Genomic DNA, 23,311 nt, shown 5'->3' on the forward strand with positions numbered 1-23,311 from the left:
TAGGAGCAATGAGATGAAACTGAATGGGAGGAGACTAGTGTTGAGCATTCCGATACCGCAAGTATCGGGTATCGGCCGATACTTGCTGTATCGGAATTCCGATACCGACTTCCGATATTTTTTCAATATCGGAATTCGGCATCGGAATCGGAAGTTCAAAGTTGATTGACAGACTGACGTCATCATGATGCGCGGTGTGTGCGCATCATGATGCGCCGTCATTTCGGGCCTTCCGGGGGTCTCTGCCGGCCTGCCGGGGGGCTGTGCCGGCCTGCCGGGGGGCTGTGTGGACTGCCCGGGGTCTGTACCGGCCTGCCGGGGGGCTGTGCCGGCCTGCCGGTGGTCTGTGCACCCTGTGGGGGTCTGTACCGGCCTGCCGGGGGGCTGTGCCGGCCTGCCGGGGGGCTGTGCACCCTGTGGGGGTCTGTACCGGCCTGCCGGGGGGCTGTGCCGGCCTGCCGGGGGGCTGTGCCGGCCTGCCGGGGGGCTGTGCTGATGTCCGGGGGTCTGTGCAAGCATCGTCCGATGGGACTACAAGTCCCATCGGGCGATGCCTGCTACCATGACAGTGATTGACACATTAGCCAATGATGGGACAGTAGTAGTCCCATCATCCGGCTAATGTGTTAAATGTTAAAAAAAAAAAAAAAAAATACTACATACATACTACATGCATGCTACATACATACTACATGCTACATACATACTACATATATACTACATACATACTACATACATGCTACATACATACTACATGCATGCTACATGCATGCTACATACATGCTACATACATACTACATGCTACATACATACCACATACATACTACATATATACTACATGCATGCTACATACATACTACATGCTACATACATACCACATACATACTACATACATGCTACATACTACATACATACTACATACATACTACATGCATGCTACATACATACTACATGCATGCTACATACATACTACATGCATGCTACATACATACTACATGCTACATACATACCACATACATACTACATACATGCTACATACATACTACATACATACTACATACATACTACATGCATGCTACATACATACTACATGCATGCTACATGCATGCTACATACATGCTACATACATACTACATGCTACATACATACCACATACATACTACATATATACTACATGCATGCTACATACATACTACATGCTACATACATACCACATACATACTACATACATGCTACATACTACATACATACTACATACATACTACATGCATGCTACATACATACTACATGCATGCTACATACATACTACATGCATGCTACATACATACTACATGCTACATACATACTACATATATACTACATACATACTACATACATGCTACATACATACTACATGCATGCTGCATGCATGCTACATACATGCTACATACATACTACATGCTACATACATACCACATACATACTACATATATACTACATGCATGCTACATACATACTACATGCTACATACATACCACATACATGCTACATACTACATACATACTACATACATACTACATGCATGCTACATACATACTACATGCATGCTACATACATACTACATGCATGCTACATACATACTACATGCTACATACATACCACATACATACTACATACATGCTACATACATACTACATACATACTACATGCATGCTACATACATACTACATACATGCTACATACATACTACATACATACTACATGCATGCTACATACATACTACATACATACTACATACAACATGCATGCTACATATATACCACATACATACTACATACATACTACATACATACTACATGCTACATACATACTACATATATACTACATGCATGCTACATACATACTACATGCTACATACATACCACATACATACCACATACATACTACATACATACTACATATATACTACATGCATGCTACATACATACTACATATATACTACATGCATGCTACATACATACTGCATGCTACATGCATGCTACATACATACTACATACATACTACATGCTACATACATACCACATATATACTACATACATACAATACATTCATACAATACATACATAGACATACAGTACATATAACATAGAGTAACATACTTACCAATACTTGTCACATTGTTCCCCGAAGCCATTGTCTTTTCCGGAATAAATATTAACATAACAAACCACAAAAATACTCACCCACGATCCGAAGCAGTCCACGAGTGTGTCCCACGACGATCTTGGGTAGAGAACTGCAGCATCAGATGATGCTGCCGTTCTCTACGGGCTGCAGGAATCCAATGACGGAAGGTAGGTATCCTTCCGCACTGTATTCCTCCGCCACTTAAAAAAAAAAAAGTCCCTAGTCTCACTTTATGCCATTGCTGCGTGGGAAATTCCCACACAGCAATGGCATAAAGTGAGACTAGGGACTTTTTTTTTTTTAAGTGGCGGAGGAATACAGTGCGGAAGGATACCTACCTTCCGTCATTGGATTCCTGCAGCCCCTAGAGAACGGCAGCATCATCTGATGCTGCAGTTCTCTACCCAAGATCGTCGTGGGACACACTCGTGGACTGCTTCGGATCGTGGGTGAGTATTTTTGTGGTTTGTTATGTTAATATTTATTCCGGAAAAGACAATGGCTTCGGGGAACAATGTGACAAGTATTGGTAAGTATGTTACTCTATGTTATATGTACTGTATGTCTATGTATGTATTGTATGAATGTATTGTATGTATGTAGTATATATGTGGTATGTATGTAGCATGTAGTATGCATGTAGTATGTATGTAGCATGCATGTAGCATGCAGTATGTATGTAGCATGCATGTAGTATATATGTAGTATGTATGTAGCATGCATGTAGTATATATGTAGTATGTATGTAGCATGTATGTAGTATGTATGTGGTATGTATGTAGCATGTAGTATGTATGTAGCATGCATGTAGTATATATGTAGTATGTATGTAGCATGTAGTATGTATGTAGTATGTATGTGGTATGTATGTAGCATGCATGTAGTATGTATGTAGTATGTATGTAGTATGTATGTAGCATGCATGTAGTATGTATGTAGTATGTATGTAGCATGTATGTAGTATGTATGTAGCATGTATGTAGCATGTATGTAGTATGTATGTAGTATGTATGTAGTATGTAGCATGTATGTAGTATGTATGTGGTATGTATGTAGCATGTAGTATGTATGTAGCATGCATGTAGTATATATGTAGTATGTATGTAGCATGTAGTATGTATGTAGTATGTATGTGGTATGTATGTAGCATGCATGTAGTATGTATGTAGCATGCATGTAGTATGTATGTAGCATGCATGTAGTATGTATGTAGTATGTATGTAGCATGCATGTAGTATGTATGTAGTATGTATGTAGTATGTATGTAGTATGTAGCATGTATGTAGTATGTATGTGGTATGTAGCATGCATGTAGCATGCATGTAGTATGTATGTAGCATGTATGTAGTATGTATGTGGTATGTATGTAGCATGTAGTATGTATGTAGCATGCATGTAGTATGTATGTAGCATGCATGTAGTATGTATGTAGTATGTATGTAGCATGCATGTAGTATGTATGTAGTATGTATGTAGTATGTATGTAGTATGTAGCATGTATGTAGTATGTATGTGGTATGTATGTAGCATGTATGTAGCATGCATGTAGCATGCATGTAGTATGTATGTAGCATGTATGTAGTATGTATGTAGTATATATGTAGTATGTATGTAGCATGTAGTATGTATGTAGCATGCATGTAGTATGTATGTAGTATTTTTTTTTTTTTTTTTAACATTTAACACATTAGCCGGATGATGGGACTACTACTGTCCCATCATTGGCTAATGTGTCAATCACTGTCATGGTAGCAGGCATCGCCCGATGGGACTTGTAGTCCCATCGGACGATGCCTGCACAGCCCCCCGGAGCCTGCACAGCCCCCCGGCAGGCCGGCACAGCCCCCCGGCAGGCCGGCACAGCCCCCCGGAGCCTGCACAGCCCCCCGGCAGGCCGGCACAGCCCCCCGGCAGGCCGGCACAGACCACCGGAGCCTGCACAGACCCCCTGGCAGGCCGGCACAGCCCCCCGAAAGGCCCGTACAGACCCCAGAGAGGCTGTACAAGGGCAGGAAAGGGTTTTTCTTATTCCGATACCGGAAGTCCCATAGACTTGAATGGGACTTCCGGTATCGGAATCGGCGATACCGATACTTTTTTTAAAGATCGGCCGATACCATCCGATACGATACTTTGAAGTATCGGACGGTATCGCTCAACTCTAGAGGAGACACAGATTAGATATTAGAAAAAACTTTTTGACAGTTAGAGTGATCAATGAGTGGAACAGGCTGCCACGAGAAGTGGTGAGTTCTCCTTCAATGGTAGTCTTCAAACAGAGGCTGGACAGACATCTGATTGGGATGATTTAGCGAATCCTGCTTTTAGCAGGGGGTTGGACCAGATGGCCCAGGAGGTCCCTTCCAACTCTACGATTCTATGATTCTATGATTCAAGAAAATCCCATGACGGATAACATGATCAGGGATAAAAATTCTCCATTAAATGTCACCTGCTTAACCCAGCAGGAAGTATGGCGGCGTCTAAAAATCACTAAAATTGACAAATCCCCGGGCCCGGATGGGATACACCCCCGAGTACTGCAGGAATTAAGCACAGTCATAGATACACCATTATTTTTAATCTTTAAAGATTCCATAATAACAGGGTGTGTACCACAGGACTGGCATATAGCAAATGTGGTGCTAATATTCAAAAAGGGGACAAAAACTGAACTTGGAAATTATAGGCCAGTAAGTTTAACCTCAACTGTAGGTAAAATCCTGGAGGGTTTTCTAAGAGACACTATACTGGAGTATCTGGAGAAGAATAACCTCATGACCCAATATCAACATGGATTTACAAGGGACCGTTCCTGTCAGACTAATCTGATAAGCTTTTATGAAGAGGTAAGTCCTGGACTGGATCAAGGGAATGCAGTGGACGTGGTGTACATGGACTTTTCAAAAGCTTTTGATACGGTGCCACACAAAAGGTTGATACATAAAATGAGAACAATGGGGACAGGGGAAAATATGTGTAAGTGGGTTAAGAGCTGGCTCAGGGATAGGAAACAAAGGGTGGTTATTAATGAAGCACACTCGGACTGGGTCACGGTTAGCAGTGGGGTACCACAGAGGTCAGTTTTGGGCCCGCTTCTTTTTAACATATTTATTAATGACCTTGTAGGGGGCATAGAGAGTAGAATTTCAATATTTGCAGATGACACTAAACTCTGCAAGGTAACCAATACAGAGGAGGACAATTTTATATTAAAGGAGGATTTATGTAAACTAGAAGCTTGGGCTGATAAATGGCAAATGAGCTGTAATGGGGATAAATGTAAGGTCATGCACTTGGGTAGAACAAATATGATGTATAATTATGTGCTAAATTGTAAAACACTGGGCAAAATTGTCACTGAAAAAGACCTGGGTGTATGGGTGGACGACAAACTCACATTTAGTGGCCAGTGTCAGGCAGCTGCTGCAAAGGCAAATAAAATAATGGGATGCATTAAAAGAGGCATAGATGCTCATGAAGAGAACATAATTTTACCTCTATATAAGTCACTAGTGCGACCACACTTAGAATACTGTTTACAGTTCTGGTCTCCGGGGTATAAGAAAGTCATAGCTGAACTGGAGCGGGTGCAGAGAAGAGCTACCAAGGTTATTAGGGAACTGGGGGGTCTGCAATACCAAGACAGGTTATTACACTTGGGGTTATTTAGTTTGGAGAATCGAAGGTTTAGGGGTGATCTTATTACAATGTATAAATATATGCGGGGACAGTACAAAGACTTTTCTAATGATCTTTTTACTCTTAGACCTGTGACGGGGACAAGGGGGCATCCTCTACGTCTGGAGGAAAGAAGGTTTAAGCATACTCACAGACGCGAATTCTTTACTGTAAGAGCAGTGAGACTATGGAACTCTCCGCCATATGATGTTGTAATGAGTGATTCCCTACTGAAATTTAAGAGGGAACTGGATGCCTTTCTTGAAAAGTATAATATTACAGGGTATATACAATAGTTTCCTTAATATTGCGTTGATCCAGGGAGCTAGTCTGATTGCCGTATGTGGAGTCGGGAAGGAATTTTTTTCCCCAATGTGAAGCTTACTGTTTGCCACATGGGTTTTTTTTTTTTTGCTTTCCTCTGGATCAACATGTTAGGGCAGGTTAGGATAGGATATGGGTTGAACTAGATGGACTTAAAGTCTCCCTTCAACCTTAATAACTATGTTACTATGTTACACACCCTTGGTATCAATATGATCATTACACGACCAAATTAATTCACTGAGAGGTGTAGTTTGTAAAATGGGGTCACTTATGGGGCTCTACTGTTCTGGCACCTCAGAGGCTCTTCCAGTGGGTCATGGCACCCTCAAACCATAATAGTAAAATCTGCACTATAATATAGCGCTCCTTCCCTTTTGAACTTTGCACTGTGTCTCAAAAGTAGTTTTCACTCACACATGGGGTATTGGCACACTCAGGAGAAATTGCACAACAAATTCTGGGGTTCATTTTCTCCAGTTACCCTTGAGAAAATAAAAAATTTGGAGCTAAAAGAAAAATTTTGCGGGAAAAATTTGTTTTTTTAAAGTTTCTTAGCTCTTTTATAAACTTCTGTAAAGCACCTGGTGGTTCAAGATGCTCACCACACATCTAGATAAGTTCCTAAGTTTCCAAAATGTATCACTTGTGGGGGATTTCCACTGTTTAGGCACATCAGGGGCCCTCCAAAAGTGACATGGCATCCGCTCTCGATTCCAGCCAATTTTGTGTTCAAAAAGTCAAACCTTTCTCCTTCCCTTTCGGGTCCTGATGTACGCCCAAACAGTGGTTTTCCTCTATATATATGGGGTATCGGTAAACTCAGGAGAAATTGCATAACAATTTTTTGGGTCAAGTTTCTCGATTACAGCCAATTTTACATTCAAAACCTCAAATGGTGCTCCTTCCCTTCCGAGCCCTGCCGTGTGCCTAAAGAGTGGTCTTCCTCCACACCTGGGGTATCGGTGTACTCAGGAGAAATTGCACAAATATTGTGGTTCATTTTCTCCCGATACCCTTGACAAAATTTAAAAAATTGTGTCCGAAGTAAAAATTTAATGAGAAAAAGTTAAATGTTTATTTTTTTCCTTCCACATTGTGTCAATTCTTGTGAAGCACCTAAAGGGTTAATAAACTTCTTGAATGTGGTTTTGAACACCATGAGGGGTGCAGTTTTTAGATTGGTGTCACTTCTGTCATTTTTATTTTCTGTCATATAGGCCCCTAAAGTGATTTCAAATATGAGGTGGTCCTTATAAAAATGGTTTTGTAAATTTTGTTGGAAAAATGAAAAATCGCTGGTCAAGTTTTAACCCTTATAACTTCCTAACAAAAGAAAATTATGTTTCAAAAATTGTGCTGATGTAAAGTAGACATGTGGGAAATGTTATTTATTAACTATTTTGTGTGACATAATGCTCTGATTTAGGGGCATAAAAATTAAAAGTTTGAAAATTGTGAAATTTTAATTTTTTTTCCCTAATTTACATGTTTTTCACAAATATACACAAGAAATTTTTAAGAAATTTTACCACTATCATGAAGCACAATATGTCACAAAAAAACAGTATCAGAATCAGCGGCATCTGATGAAGCACTCCAGAGTTTTAACCACATAAAGTGACAGTGGTCAAAATTAAGGCCTGGTCATTAACCTACAAAGTGGCTTGCTCCTTAAGGGGTTAAAATGGATTTGACTAGAAAAAATATTATGAAACATTCTTTCCAGAATAATGACTTGTATATAAGATAAAATAAATAAGAGGAAAAAAATGCTCCTCCACACCAGGAAAAATTCACCAGGAAATGTAGTTTTAACATAGTTTTAACATTTTATTACCTCATGTGGTATGTGAAACATGGTCAGACACATCCTGGTTAATTTATAAAGAAGGGACAATATAATTTATATATCTGAGGTGGGCACATTTTCTATTATGTATTAATACTGTAAAGTTTGAAACTTGGAAGGCCAGCTGGCAGTCCCCCACTATTTTTAGAGGGCCAGCAGGAGTGATGTGGACAGATGAGACCAAGATAGAGCTTTTTAGTAATGCACATCATTCTACTGTTTACTGTCAATGGAATGAGGCCTACAAACAAAAAAACTGTAGCTACAGTCAAATATGGTGGAGGTTCAAAGATAATTTGGTGTTGTTTTGCTGCCTGTGGAACTGGGGGCCTTGACTGTGTGAAAGGCATCATTAAATATGAAGATTCCCAAAGGATTTTGTCTAGCAATGTAGTGCCCAGTGTCAGAAAAATGAGTTTGCATCCCAGGCCATGGGTCTTCCAGCAGGACAATTACCCCAAACATACTTCAAAAAGCACCGAGAAATGGATGGAAACAAAGCACTGTAGAGTTTTGTAAGTGGTTATTCCAGCTCCAGTAGAGTAAATTTTCCCACCACTACCTCTTACATATATCTGCTACAGAGAAACTGTGAATGGACACATTAAATCATTTAATTTTGCCTGCTTTGATAAATTTTTGAGTGCAGATCACCGTAAAAAAACACAAATCTGTCAATGAATCTGTGGGAAAAGAGTAATCAAGTTATGGACTGTGGAAGAGATGTATGTGACCAGAATGAACACTCATTTCCAGCAGATGATACCTAGCACCTATCCCTACACTAAACGCAGCTAACAACAGTATTAATAGGGAATAAATTAGATGATAGCATGATATTATTTTGTTAGATTGCAGCAGCAAGGACTATAAGGCAATAATCCCTGACTAGATGCTTGTAATAAGCTATCCCTACTGTGACAGCTCACCCTACATGAATTGCAGATAATAGCGGTATTATTAGAGAATAGAATTTATTTGAATTAGCCCTGAAAAAATCTATTAGTTTAACGTAGCAGCATCAAGAAGTGTTATTTCATTAACCCTGCTGGGGATACAGTGGATCATTTCACATCTACTCAGCCTGATATGGAGGAGACCAGGATCTTCTGTACTTACTGTACAAAGTCTCCTGTCCCGGCTGTGAAATCCTGTATGCACTGTGAGAACTCACTATGTGATGACCACCTGACAGCCCAGAACAAGGCACTGGATCATTTACTAATAGAGCCCATCTGCTCTATTGGTGGGTCTCCTAGACTGGTAAAGTGTATGCACTTAGTGCAAGGGATGACAAAAATTAGGAGGCACTACAATACCTCTTTAAAGAGACATAGTGGAGGGCCTCAAAAAAGCATTTTTTTCCCATTACTAAGGAGTGAATATCCTTGACTGGTAATGTGCATGCACTAAGTGCATCGGTTGAAAAATATTAAAATATTTACCCCTGGGCATTCTTAATGTGGGCATCATAAACACCCTTAAAAATTTATAGCGAGGGTAGCATGACCACCCTGTGGATATGGTGGTGGAGGAGGACGACACAAAAAAGACAAAATCCCGAAGCGTATATCCATTTTTTGGGTGGGAAGGGGTGCATGGGAATAGACATGAAAAACTCAAATCCAGTGTTTTTTTCTTTTTTATATTCCGCTGCTGTCATCTGGTGGTATTGAGAAGTCGGTGCCAATCCATCCCTTGTTCATTTTGATAAGAGTCAGCCTGTCAGCATTTTCAGTTGACAGACAGAAGCGCCTATCAGTTATAATACCCCGGTGGCACTAAACACCCACTGACAAAAAGTTAGCGGCAAGGCAGGTCAGGACTTCCAAGGCATTGGGAGACAGTTCATGCCATGTGTCTAGCTTGGCTACCCAATAGTTCTAAGGCACAGCGGATATTGGTACTGTCAGCAACGTACTCTTTCAGTATCATCCAAAACATTTCCTTCCTTGTCAGAGTACATCGTGCATCAGGGCCTGGGCACTGGGAGGGTCTGAGAAAACTGTCCCAGACCTTTGATAGTGTTATCCTGCCTCTTATGCATCTGATGTGTATCTCCCTCATCTCTACTCTTTAGTTGTCCAAGGAACTGTGACCTCTGCCGCCAGCGTTGTCAGATGGGAATTTTTTTAATAATTCTTCAACTGGGGCCATTTGGTACTGCAACATTTTATTAGATAGCAAAGCCACTAAAGAAGACTCAAGGTCTCCAAAAATTCATTTTTAAACAGCAGACAAAAAGGCAGCAACACTTACCTGCCCAAATCTTGAAACAAATGCACTACAGGGTGCAGCCAGCCCATATAGCAAGATGTCAGCAACACAGGTGCAAAATACCAGATCAAACAGCCACTCTCCACCTACCCATTCCTGGAGGGGGTGACTGCCCAGTATACAATTGCACAATAAAGGCCCGCATAGGGCGTTGTTCACATAAAGGTACTGCACAATGTCTGGTTCACAGACTATTAGTCACGCCCCTACTATTCGATTAGGCGGGCTGGCCAGCGCACTCTCAATGCATAGCCTTGTGAACACCCCTCATTCGAGACCAGACGTGTCTGGGCTTGGCTGCACCCTGAAAGTGCATTTGTTTCAAGATCAGGGCAGGTAAGTGTTGCTGCCTTTTTGTCAGCTGTTTACAAAAAAAAACATTTTATTAGACCTCTCCACCATGGGAAGGAGAGATGAAAAGTTCTTCTTGTAGTGTTGTTCTAGAAGGGGGACCAACCAATAATTAGTGTTGACCAAAATGAATACAATGTGAGGGTCACAGAAAAGGCAGTGGAACATAAACTCAGCCATGTGTGCCACACTGGCAACAGCCAAGACTTCCCTGTCCCCACTAAGAGGATGACTGTCCATCTTCACCTCCTTGTCCTCCTCCTTGTCTTCAGGCCATCCACGCTGGACAGACAGGATGAAGGTGGTGTGGGTAGAACCATCTGTAGTGCAGGCAATCAGCTTCCGTTCCCCCTCCTCATTGACACCCAATCCGCGTTGAGATGAGGCTGGGCTGTGCAGCATTATCCTGTATAGTTTCTTGCTCCATCTCAACTTATGCCGCCTGAGATTGTTGCTTGGTGTTTTTGTCTGTGTACAAATCCTCATCCTCTCCTATATGGCCGTTTATTTATCTCTGCATGTCTTCCCTTGTTAGTCTGGTTTGTGTTTGTCTATATACAACTACTCTCCACTTCCCTGAGTGGGTGAAGGAGCAGAAAAGGGCTGATTCAGGAGCTCAGTAATGTATATGGCCTCAACATCTTCATAGAATCATAGAATAGTAAAGTTGGAAGAGACTTCCTGGGTCATCTGGTCCAACCCCCTGCTCAAAGCAGGATTCACTAAATCATCCCAGACAGATGACTGTCAAGCCTCTGTTTGAAGACTTCCATTGAAGGAGGACTCACCACCTCTTGTGGCAACCTGTTCCACTCATTGATCACCCTAACTGTCGAAAAGTTTTTTCTAATATCTAATCTGTGTCTCCTCCTATTTAATTTCATCCCACTGCTTCTAGGCTTTCCTTGTGCAAATGATAATAATGATAATCCTTCTACAATGTGACAGCCCTTGAGATATTTCTAGACATCTATTAAAGGGGGTTTTACACATAGCGATATCGCTAGCAATATCGCTATAACGTCACCGATTTTGTGACGTTAGAGCGATATCGCTATGTGTGATAGTTACCTCCAACCGGCTCCCCCGCTGTCCATCGCTGATCGGGCGAGAATGTCTGGCTCCATTTCTCATTGTCAGCTGTCAGCTTCCTGCTGGGGCTTCCCGCTGTGACGACAAGCGACGCATGGAGGCGGGCGGGAGGACCCCAGGATCGCTGTGTGTGAATGGTGAGTATCGTGCGCTGCGTCGCTGCTGCATTGCTGTGAGGTCTGCCTGTGTGACAGCTCACTAGCGATCATTTAGCGATGCACCAGCGATACTGACCGGGTCGGATCGCTGGTGCATCGCTAAATGTAAAAGGGCCTTAAGTCTCCTCTCAGTCTTCTTTTTTGCAAGCTAAACATTCCCAAATCCTGTAACCGTTCCTCATAGGACATGGTTTGCAGACCGGATACCATTCTGGTCACTCTTCTCTGAACTCGCTCCAGTTTGTTGATGTTTTTATTTTTTTAAATGTGGTGCTCAAAACTGGACACAGTATTCTAGATGAGGTCTGACCAAAGAGGAGTACAGGGGGATAATTACTTCACATAATCTAGACTGTATGCTTCTGTTAATACATCCCAGAATTGTATTTGCCTTTTTTGCTGCTGCATCACACTGTTGACTTATGTTCAGTCTGTGATCTATTAGTATACCCAAATCTTTTTCACATGTGCTGTTGCTTAGCACTATTCCTCCCATTCTCTATATGCTTTTTTCATTTTTATTGCCCAGATGTAGTACTTTGCATTTTGCCCCATTAAAAACCATTCTGTTAGTAGCTGCCCACTACTCCAGTTTATTTATCTTTTCGAATCCTCTCTCTCTTCGCTAATATTAGCTAACCTTCCTAGCTTTGTGTCATCAGCAAATTTAATCAGCTTACCCTCAATTCCTTCATCTAAATCATTGATAAAGATGTTGAACAATACAGGGCCCAGAACAGAACCCTGTGGTACCATACTTGAGACATTCTTCCAACTGGATGTGCAGCCATTTATAACCACTCTTTGGGTCCGATCACTAAGCCAGTTTTGAATCCATCTAACAGTTTCCTTTTCCATTCCATTCTTAGGCATTTTTGCGATAAAGATTGCGTGAGATACTTTGCTGAAGTCAAGATATACTATATCTACAGCATTTCCCTGATCCACCCAGTCAGTGATTCTGTCACAGAATGAAATTAAGTTAGTCTGACATGACATATTAGTTACAAACCCATGATGACTCCGGTTAATCACTTCATCTTAACCATTACAAGTAATCTGGGGTGCAGGAATAGCTAGGGCACGGCTATTTAGGGATAGGAAAGGTGCCCATAGCCCCAGGATATTAAACTACAGTCACGTGACATTATCACTAGCCGTACCATTTTTTAACCCATTATGGATACAAATACTGCTCTGGCTGGCCAGTTTGTAGGCGGCAGATCTTCGTTCTGTTGCTTCACAGCATTCTAACTCGTCTGGTTTAGGGTCAGTGACTGCCAGGCAACCCCTGGTGGAGCTTAAGGTCTCTTTGACTGACAGGTTCTCTGTGAGTTGTGACAAATTTGTTGTTTTCAGGGAGGCCAGTAAACTTTATTTTCAATTGCATCCTCACTCCTATGTTACCGAGGAGCAACGGGTGGGGATTGTGATATTCATTCAGGGTGACCCCCAAGCCTGGTAATTTTCTCTCTCGGCAGACTCTCAGTCACTTCGGATGGTTGATTAATTTTTTTAGGCGCTGGGTCACGTATACAGTGGGTAAACTAACTTTTTCATACACTGCCGATTTTGCATGTTTTCCCACCTACAAAGAATAGAGAAGTCTTTATTTTTTATCATAGGTACACTTCATAGAATCATAGAATGTTAGAGTTGGAAGGGACCTTGTAATGGGCTGGGTGGTGGAACCAATGTACAGAAGCACAAGGAAGACCTGGAGTGGCGTGACTAGGAGCCTCACCCAATCTGACCATTGCAGCAGCTAAAGACACCAAGATCCAAGGAGAGACAAGGGAGATGGTCTAGGTAATACTCCAGGACTGACCTTGGGTAGTTGTCAGCTGACCCTAGGAATGGGTGGCTGGGGCAGCCCGAGAGAATGTCCAACTGATGCAGGCAGGCAGAGTAAGATGACAGGAACCGCAGATGCAGACAGGACCAGCTGACAGTGAGATGAGCTCTGGCTGGTGCAGCTGGACAGGCTGCCGTTGAAATGAGCTCTGGCGGGGTGCATTTGTAAACCAGCTACCGTTGACGTGGGCACTGGCAGGTGCAACTGGACCGAATGCCGTTAAGATGACCACTGGCTGGTACAACTGGACCGGCTACCATTGAGGTAAGCAATTGCTGGTGCAACTGGTCGGCTGCCATTGAGGTGAGAACTGGTGGGTGCAACTGGACCGGCTGCCAATGAGATGAGCGCTGGAGGGTGCAAATGGATCAGCTGCCGTTGAGATTAATGCTGGCGGGTGCAATTGGACTGGCTGCCATTGAGGTGAGAACTGGTAGGTGCAACTGGACCAGCTGCCATTGAGATGAGCACTGGCGGGTGCACCTGGACCGACTGACGTTGAAATGAGCCTTTGCGGATGCAACTGGATCGACTGCCTTTGAGGTGAGCTCTGGCGGGTGCAGCAGGCTGAGATACAAGCACTGGAACCTGAGCACTCACAAAGAGTGTTTGGAAAACAAACTCACAACATTGCACAAGCACCTTCATGTTGGAGGAGGTGCTGTAAATAGGAAGTGACCTCCACCTATTGGCTGGGGACACTTTAGAGGAAGGTGCGTAGACCCTTTAAGAAAGAGGAAATGTGCGTGCGTCCTAAGCACAGTGCCCGGGGACCTGCGTGCAGTGCATGCGCTCTGGACAGCAGCAGACACAGAAGGAGCAATACGGGGGCCACAGTGGTGACTACGCTGGTGTCTCTGCAGAGCGAGGGACTGCAGGCGGACGCCACAGACCTCAAGGGTAATCATGTCCATCCTCTCCTCAACGCAGCACAGGATTCACTAAACCACCTCAAAAAGATGTTTGTCCAGCCTGTTTGAAGATTTCCATTGAAGATGAACTCGTCACCTCTCACGGCAGCCTGTTCCCAAGGATGCCAAAAGGAATTTCCGGGCCCTCTTGAGACTCCGCCCAGGCTCCACCTCGGTTTCACCCCAGCTCTGCCTCTGACCCTTGAACCTTCCACTGAGTGTAATATTAAGGTGGAGGAAGAGGAGCAGAGGCCACTTAATGCAGCGCTTGCCATCTACTGGAGCGCATGTTCTTTTCGGCCCTCATCTACAAAGCGTACCGTTGTATGGCTGCCAAAGAAAGGGAGCAGAGTTGCCCGTACAGTAACAGAAATTAGCACACCACAAAGAACACATTGAACATAAGTCCTGAATATAAAAATGTATATTTTATTATTTATTACACAATAAAAAAATGAAATAAAAATAGCAAAGCAACAGTGTAAACAAGAGTATATAGTATAAAAAGATGTATACACTAGGGGGCAGTACTATCCATTTCATAAGGGCACATTAATGTAGGAAAGTGTTAAAATTTATATAACTCAAAAAATACAGTGTGCGAAAATGCTAAAAATTATATATTCATTTGTAAAGTGCATATAGGTAAGTGAAAATTGTACATCAACTCACTGAGTATACATCATAATTAAACAATGACGAAAATGTACATAAAGTACAATGTAGGTAGATACAAAAGTGCGGTGTTAGTGCAAGAAACAGTGAACCACACGTATCACTGCATGAATATGCCACATAAGTAAAAGGCAATAGTACTCAATGGCACCAATAGGTGTCATTATATGCGTTATTTATGCCATAGGCCAGGAAGGATTCAAAGCTACAGCGCAGGCCATCAAAAAATTGTGGTACTATATTTTTTGTTATATAAATTTTAACACTATTTCCTGCATGAATGTGCCCTTATGAACTGGATAGTACTGCCCCCTAGTGTATACATATTTTTATACTATATACTCTTGTTTACACTGATGCTTTGCTATTTTTATTTCATTTTTTATTGTGTAATAAATAATAAAATATACATTTTTATATTCAGGACTTATGGTCAATGTGTTCTTTTGTGGTGTGCTCTGTTCAGTGATTTGACTGTCCTAATATTTACACTCATATAGTCAGTGGGGATATCAGCTGTGGATACCATTTTGTCTGATCATATCACTATGTGATTGCTGTTTTTTCCCCCCAATTTCCTTTTTTGTGTGGTGTTTAGTAACAGAAGTTGTAAAAATGTTGCGCAAATTCTGACTGCAGCAAAACAAACCGACTTCTCATCCCTCATATCATACCTGTCTCACAACGCTAAACAGCTATTCAGTACTTTCAATTCTTTCCTGTATCCACCAGCTTCCCCTCCCTATCCTCTCAGCTGAATACTTTGCCTCACCATCTGTGAGCTTGACACAATAATGTCCCACCTCATTCCAAACTTTACCAGTCTTCTTCACAAGCCTAACCCACCTCTTCAACCTGTCAATAACAACTGGTGTCTTCCATCCTGAATGAAACATACCTCGATCACACCCATCCTCAAAAAGCCCACCCTTGACCCATCCTCTGTGTCTACCTATCATCCCATATTTCTCCCCTATGCCTCCAAACTACTGGAACACGATGTCCATTTTGAACAGTGCTCGCACCTGTCCTCTTGCTCCCTCTTTGACTGCTTACAATCTGGCTTCAGACCACACCATTCCACTGAAACTGCCCTGACTAAAGTCACTAACGATCTACTAACTGCCAAATAGACCTCCTGGACCTGGCATCTGTCTTTGACACAGTGGATAACATTCCCTCTTACTACAGACTTTCTGGTCTGTTTATATTACAGACTTGGCCCTTTGTTGGATCTCCTCGTACGTAACAGACAGGACATTCAGTGTCTCCCTCTCACACACCACCTCATCATCTCGCCCCCTATGTGTCTGTGTCCACCAGGGTTCAGTTGTAGGACCGGGAACTACGCTTAGTGGGTGTAAGCGCATGCCTTCTCCCTTTTAAAGGGACCGACCGCATGAACCTAAGGTATTCCCAATGTATAGCTGGGCGACACCTTCTATTTAAGGCTTCTCCTGCAATATGGAGGTGCCTGCGCTATGTTGTTAGTTTGCCTTGTATGCTTGCTAATTGCCCTGTTACCTAGGTCCGCCTGTCTACCCTGTACCCATCTGCACTCTTCTATCCATCAGCTGGTCCCATCTGCACCCGTGGTTATTAATTTATATAGCATCATTAATTGCATGGTGCTGTACATTAAACGGGGTTACATCAAAATACAAATATCACTTACAGTAAACAAAACTAAAAATGACAGACTAATACAGAGGGAAGAGGACCCTGCCCTTGCGGGCTTACATTCTACAGGATTATGGGGAAGGAGACGGTAGATCAGGGGTTACAGTAGCTCCAAAGGTGTTGAGGTGGCTGTGTAGTCATTACAGGTTGTAAGCTTTTTTGAGATCGGTTTTCAGGTTCCGTCCGAAGGATCCAAATGTGGTGGATAACCGGACGTGTTGGAGCACAGAATTCCAGATGGTGGGTGATAATCGGGAGAAGTGGTTCCGGAGTCCCTACATTTTTCATCCCTCCTTCGGGCCGGGCCGTAGCAGCTTACCCGCTGTAGGGGGGTCAGCTATGGAGTAGCACCTGGTGCCACCTCTTGGGTCAGTTTTCACCTGCTGCCACTTGTCCGAGTAGGGATTTGGTAGGCCACCTACACCCCTTCCAGGCTTTGAAGGATACAGAGCAGTGATTACACCACCTTGCCTGTTATAGTCTCCATCTGCTGGGTTGGCTGTAGTGGAAGAGGTGTCGGTCCCCACTATACTAGTTCTACTCTGTTGCAATTGATGTCACTTTGTTGGTGTCTGCCACTAATTTTTGTAAATGTGTAGACTCCTGGTTGGGTTTCCTTCGTGCATGTTGCCTGTAGCAGTAGGCCTCCAAGACCTTCAGGCCTCCGCTTCTTTCGGGGTAAATTACCCGTGTTACTATTTTTCTGACAATGGTAGTCTACAAAACTGATATTTGTGCCACCGGAGTGTGGCTCAGCATGAAAGCAGATGTGGCGTATGGTATCAGGGCACCGAGCAAAGGAGGCCTACACGTCCCTCACCCACCTCATCTTACAATGAAGTTCAATTGAAAGCTGTAAATGCTGTCCCAGAAAGAGATAAGTCATGTCTGGCTGGTTGCTGCAGTGCCATGCTAAAATTTGGACTGTGGGTGAATTGAGGCCACTTTCCTGCTGTCTGTCCCTCATTTGATATTTTTGGCAATTATAAGGTGCTGTGCATGCGTCCGTTTTTGCCTCCCATTGACATGAATGGCGCTCGGTTGTATTCAATGAATTAATCAGCGAACATTGCAAATTCAGAGATCGTAATCTGAACCGAATATTAAAATGTTCGCTCATCTCTAGTCACCACCGTTCCTCATATTTTGATACCCCCCCCCCACACACACAGATTATCCCCATTTGCACAGCCAGTCAGTTTATAACACTCAAATCCGCAGAGCCCTTAACTCATCTTTTTTTCCCTACCTGCCCCAATCAACACAGGCCTTCACCTCATTGTATTCCCCCCCTGCACAGTAGTATATTAAAAAAAAAAATCACCTAATCCAGGCTCACATCCACTGTCCCCTATGTGGAGCACGGGCGCAATAACACAGCAACACACCATCCAGTGTCCCCTGCGTGCGCAATCCAGAAATGGCCTGTCTTGCTGGTGATCACAGCAGAGCAGGTAAGTTTTAGGCTGTGTGCACACGATGCAGATTTTCAGCGGTTCCGCAGCGGATTTTACTGCGTAGAAACGTTGCATATCCGCATTGTGATGTACAGTAGCCTTAAAATGAATGGAAAAAAAACCGCTGTGCAGACGCTGCAGATTTTTCCACGCGGTTTTCCCACGGTACAAAATCCGCAGTATGTTACTTCTTTTGTGCGGTTTTCCATCTCCCGTTACTAAATCCGCAGGGCGAAAACCGCACAAAGACCGCATGAAAAATGGAAGAAATCCGCAGGAAAAATGCAGGTCATTTGACCTGCGGATTTCTTCCATTCTGCGCAGAAAAAAACCACAGGGCCAAAAAGTATGTCTGCACTTAGCCGAAAACTACTTTGCTCCTGTTTCGACTCACGCACAAGCAATTGAGTGCAGAAAGGCAGCAACAGCCAAGACGCAGGACAGAGAGGGGTGAGCGGTGTCAGTGACTGACATCGCTCACCTCCGTGCCTACACACTGGCTATCACTGTACTGAATGTCTGCAGCTGCATACAAGAGCAGGCAGACATTCAATTTTTTTTTTTCTCAAGACTTTTGTGTTAAATCGGGAGACCCCTTCAAGGCTACAGTCACACTATCCGTACTTTACCTCAGTATCTGTAAGCCAAAACAAAAGACATTGATGGGGAATTTAGATTGTGATTCCCAACTGGGACAGTGATTATGTGCATAGCAGACTTGCCGAACACCGTTAGTGAGGACCCATCCAAAAAGGATGTAAATTAGAGTTGGACAACACTTTCAAAAGGTCCATCTACAGTGATCTTTTGTGATGAAACTGGCCAATATTACAGAGTATAATTCATAGCACCCCTATTAAATGTATTTGTTTGAAACAGTAGCACACACGCTATTACTGCGAAGGATTAAAGAAATTCCCAAATAAGCAATTTATATATACATTGGACGTGATCAACAAGGAGCACACAAGAACATTTTAGTGCAGTTATTTGCTCGCTGCACCACATAAGTAGACAAAGACAGGAGACTGGAAAATCCACTTTTATTTACAACATGAGCTGGTTACTTCAGTGGAATGAACCTGGAGGAGTGAGTTGCACCAATACCAGGTCTACCGTGTTTTACAGGCTTGTATGTGATGGAAAATTCACCCAGGTAATGGCCAATCATCTCGGGCTGAAAAACAAAAACATAGGAACAAAGTAAGATTCCAATTCACTGTCAGCTGCATCTCTATTTACAGATTCCTGCAATGGATTTTAACCCCCGAAGCTTTTTTGGTTTTGCGTTTTTCGCTCTCCTCCTTCCCAGAGCCATAACTTATTTTTCCGTCAATATGGCCATGTGATGGCTTTTTTTTTGCAGAACGAGTTGTACTTTTGAACACCACCATTGGGTTTAACATATTGTGTACTGGAAAAAGGAAAAAAAATTCTAAGTAAGGTGAAGCTGCAAAAAAAAAAAAAGTGTAATCCCACACTTGTTTATTAGCTTTTTTACTAGGTTTACTAAATGCTAACACTGTCCTGCCATTACGAGTTCATAGACACCAAAACATGTCTAGGTTCTTTTTTATCTAAGTGGTGGAAAAAAAATTCCAGCCTTTTAAAAAAGAAAAGCACCATATTCCGAGACCTGCAGTGTCTCCATTTTTCGTGATCTTGGGTTGGGTGAGGGCTTATTTTTAGCACGCTGAGCTGTCGTTTTTAAATGATACCATTTTTGGTGTGTACACGATCTTTCGATCGCCCGTTATTGCATTTTAATGCAATGTTGCGGCAACAACAACAAAAAAAAAAAAAAAACTCTAGAGTTTTCACTTTTTCCTCGCTACACCGTTCAGCGATCAGGTTAATTTTTTTTTTTATTGATAGAGCGGGTGATTCTGAACATGGCGATACCAAATATGTTTATGTTTGATTTTTTTTTATTGTTTTGTATGGGGCAAAAGGGGGGTGATTTGCACTTTGCTTTATATTTTTAAGAACATTTCTTTAACTTTTGGCATGCTTCAATAGTCTCCATGGGAGACTAGACTCTACCACAACCCGATTGGCTCTGCTACATACAGGTGATGATCAGATTGCCTCTATATAAACAGAATTACTCACTTGCTATGAGTGCCTACCACTGGGTGTCACTCACAGCAAGCTGGCGCTGACAACCATAGATGTCTCCAGGAGACCTCTGGCTGTCATGCCAACGAACCCTTGACCCGCGATCACCGGTGTGGGGGGGGTTAATTTCCGGTGACCCGGCGTGATTCCACCCGCGGCTATTGCGGGCACACGTCAGCTGTTCAAAACAGCTGAAATGTCCCAGAAAAGACGTGCGTTCACATCAAAGGTAAATGTACCCCCAATGTCGGAAAGAGGTTAAACATGGCACAAGCTTCTGTGTGCTCGCTAATTAACACGGTAAAGTGATAAAAAACACTACACCGAATACATTTACTGGTTAAAGATAGGCAAATACTATACACCAGCGGGCCCTTTGCAGATCTTTAGCTACAAAGTCAATTGTGGAGCAATTTAATTCTCATTCTGCCAGCAGTCAGTGAATAAACTGCCTTTACAGGACAGAGTACAAGTTACAAGCTTATTCATGAGGTTTTGCACCATTTTATATAAACTTTACTAAACCAAGAGTGATTTTGGGCATAAGTACCGTATATACTCGAGTATAAGCCGACCAGAGTATCAGCTGAGGCACCCAATTTTGCCACGGAAAACTTGGTAAGCTTATTGACTCGAGTATAAGCCGGGTATGCATGGCTCCCCAAGTCCCCGTCATTGTATGCGTGGCTCCCCCAGTCCCTGTCCTGCCTTTGCTGGATCTCGTTGGTCCCAGAGCCAGCAGCTCTTCCTGCGATCACGTGGCCCCGCTCATTAAGGTAATGAATATGCACTCCACGCCTATGGGAGAGGAGAGTTGTGCGCATTCATTACTTTAATGAGCAGGGCCAGTGATGGCTCGGCCGGGAGAGCTGCTGGAGCCGGAACGAACGAGATGCAGCGACGGGAATGCAGGAACGTATGTGTGCTGGAAGCCGTCTGCTGGCACTGTACGCTATTACAGCAGCGGCACAGGCTTTAGCCCAAAAAAAGTGCTGAAAATCTCGGCTTATGCACGAGTATATACGGTAATCGTGTGAGATACCACCTACCAGGATAAGAACAGCCCAGTCTGTCCATGCAGGGTAAAGGGCCCTTTACACATAGCGATAGCGCTAAGCGTCACCGATTTTGTGACGCAGCAGCGATATCGCTAGATGTAATACTCCCCTCCGACCGGCTCCCCCCGCTGGCTATCACTGATCGCGCGAGATCGGCCTGGTCCATTTCTCGCCGTCGGCTTCCTGCTGGCGCCAAGCGAGCCATGGACGCGAGCGGAAGACGGTCACCCTTGCAGCGTCTGACGGGTGAGTACGACCACCGCTGCATCGCTACTGAGATCTGCCTGTTTGGCAGCTCACTAGCGACCATTTAGCGATGCACCAGCGATCCTGACTGGGTCGTATCGTGGTCAGGATCGCTGGTGCATCGCTAAATGTAACAGGGCCTTTACAGAGACTTCAGTCTTGTGGTTATTTAATCTTTATTTGTAGTCTTCAGTTAATGAGATTCTCGTGCCCTGGGGCAGCCTGTAAGGGGGGGGGGGGGGGGTCTTCATGTGGTGCTCTGGTTATATATTCATCTATATGACAGGTCACTGATCCATGTATAACATGCATTAAATTATTCCATTTAGTGATGATTATTTTTTTCAGAATAAATGTATATCACTAAATAAAAATTTAATGCACATTAAAGAAGCAATCCTGCTACAGTGCAGGCACTGAGACGGGCGAGCCTGCCTGCTGAATGCTTTTTTCCCCCCCCCCAACACATATTATGCTCACTGAGGAGTCAGTGACCTGTGAGAAGCCATACAGATGCATATGTAAGCAGAGCACCACATGAAGCCCTGCCCACAGCGGCAATTAACATGCAGCCCTGCTCTATGTAGCAGAGGCGATCAGACAAGTGCAGCTTCTAGTCTCCCATGGAGGAAGAAAAAAAAAAAAAAAGTTTTTAAAGTCAAATATACACATATTTGGTATCGCAGCGTTCAGAATCGCCTCTCAATATAAAAAAAAATAATCGAATCAGTAAACTGCGTAGTGAGAAAAAAAAAAAAAAAAAAAAAAATCGAAGCGCCAGAATTACGCTTTTTTGGTCGCTGCAACATTGCAATAATAGGCAATCAAAAGATCGTATACACCCCAGAACGGTATCAATAAAAATGTCTGATTGGTACGCAAAAAATAAGCCCTCACCCGGCCCCAGATCCCGAAAAATGGCAACTTTTTTTATATATAAAAAATTTTTTCACCACTTAGATAAAAGAGAACCTAGACATGTTTGGTGTCTATGAACTTGTAATGACCCAGAGAATCATAATGGCAGGGCAGTTTTAGCATTTAATGAACATAGTAAAAAAAGCAAAACAAAAAACAAGTGTGGGATTGCACTTTTTTCTGCAATTTCACCGCAGTTGGATTTTTTTTCCCCGTTTTCTGTTACACAACATGGTAAAAAAAAAAAAAAAAAAAAAAAAAAAAATAATGGTGTCGTTCAAAAGTACAACTCGTCCTGCAAAAAACAAGCCCTCACATGGTCACTTTCACCAAAAGAAAAAAAAAGTTATGACTCTGGGATGAAGCGGAGCAAAAAGTGAAAATGCAAAACCAAAAATACCCCTGGTCGTTAAGGGGTTAAAGGGAACCTGTCAGCAGGATTGTGCACAGTATCCTACACACAGTGTCAGGTCGGACACATTATACTGATTA

The 23,311-nt window shown here is 42.9% G+C and overlaps 1 protein-coding gene across 1 annotated transcript in view; it reads right to left on the reverse strand.

Annotated features, from left to right (window-relative positions):
* Window positions 1–19,505: 19,505 nt before the first annotated feature.
* RPS15 (ribosomal protein S15) overlaps window positions 19,506–23,311 on the reverse strand; it is an 8,962-nt gene continuing 5,156 nt past the window's right edge. The window contains exon 4 of the mRNA XM_073547200.1: window positions 19,506–19,656. Coding sequence (XP_073403301.1) covers window positions 19,543–19,656 — 114 coding nt within the window. The 3' untranslated portion in view covers window positions 19,506–19,542. The remainder of the gene's footprint in view (window positions 19,657–23,311) is intronic.

Source organism: Dendrobates tinctorius, unplaced genomic scaffold, assembly GCF_039654945.1.
Source record: "Dendrobates tinctorius isolate UK_male_01 unplaced genomic scaffold, ASM3965494v1 ptg000011l, whole genome shotgun sequence".
Classification (NCBI taxonomy): Eukaryota; Metazoa; Chordata; class Amphibia; order Anura; family Dendrobatidae; genus Dendrobates; species Dendrobates tinctorius.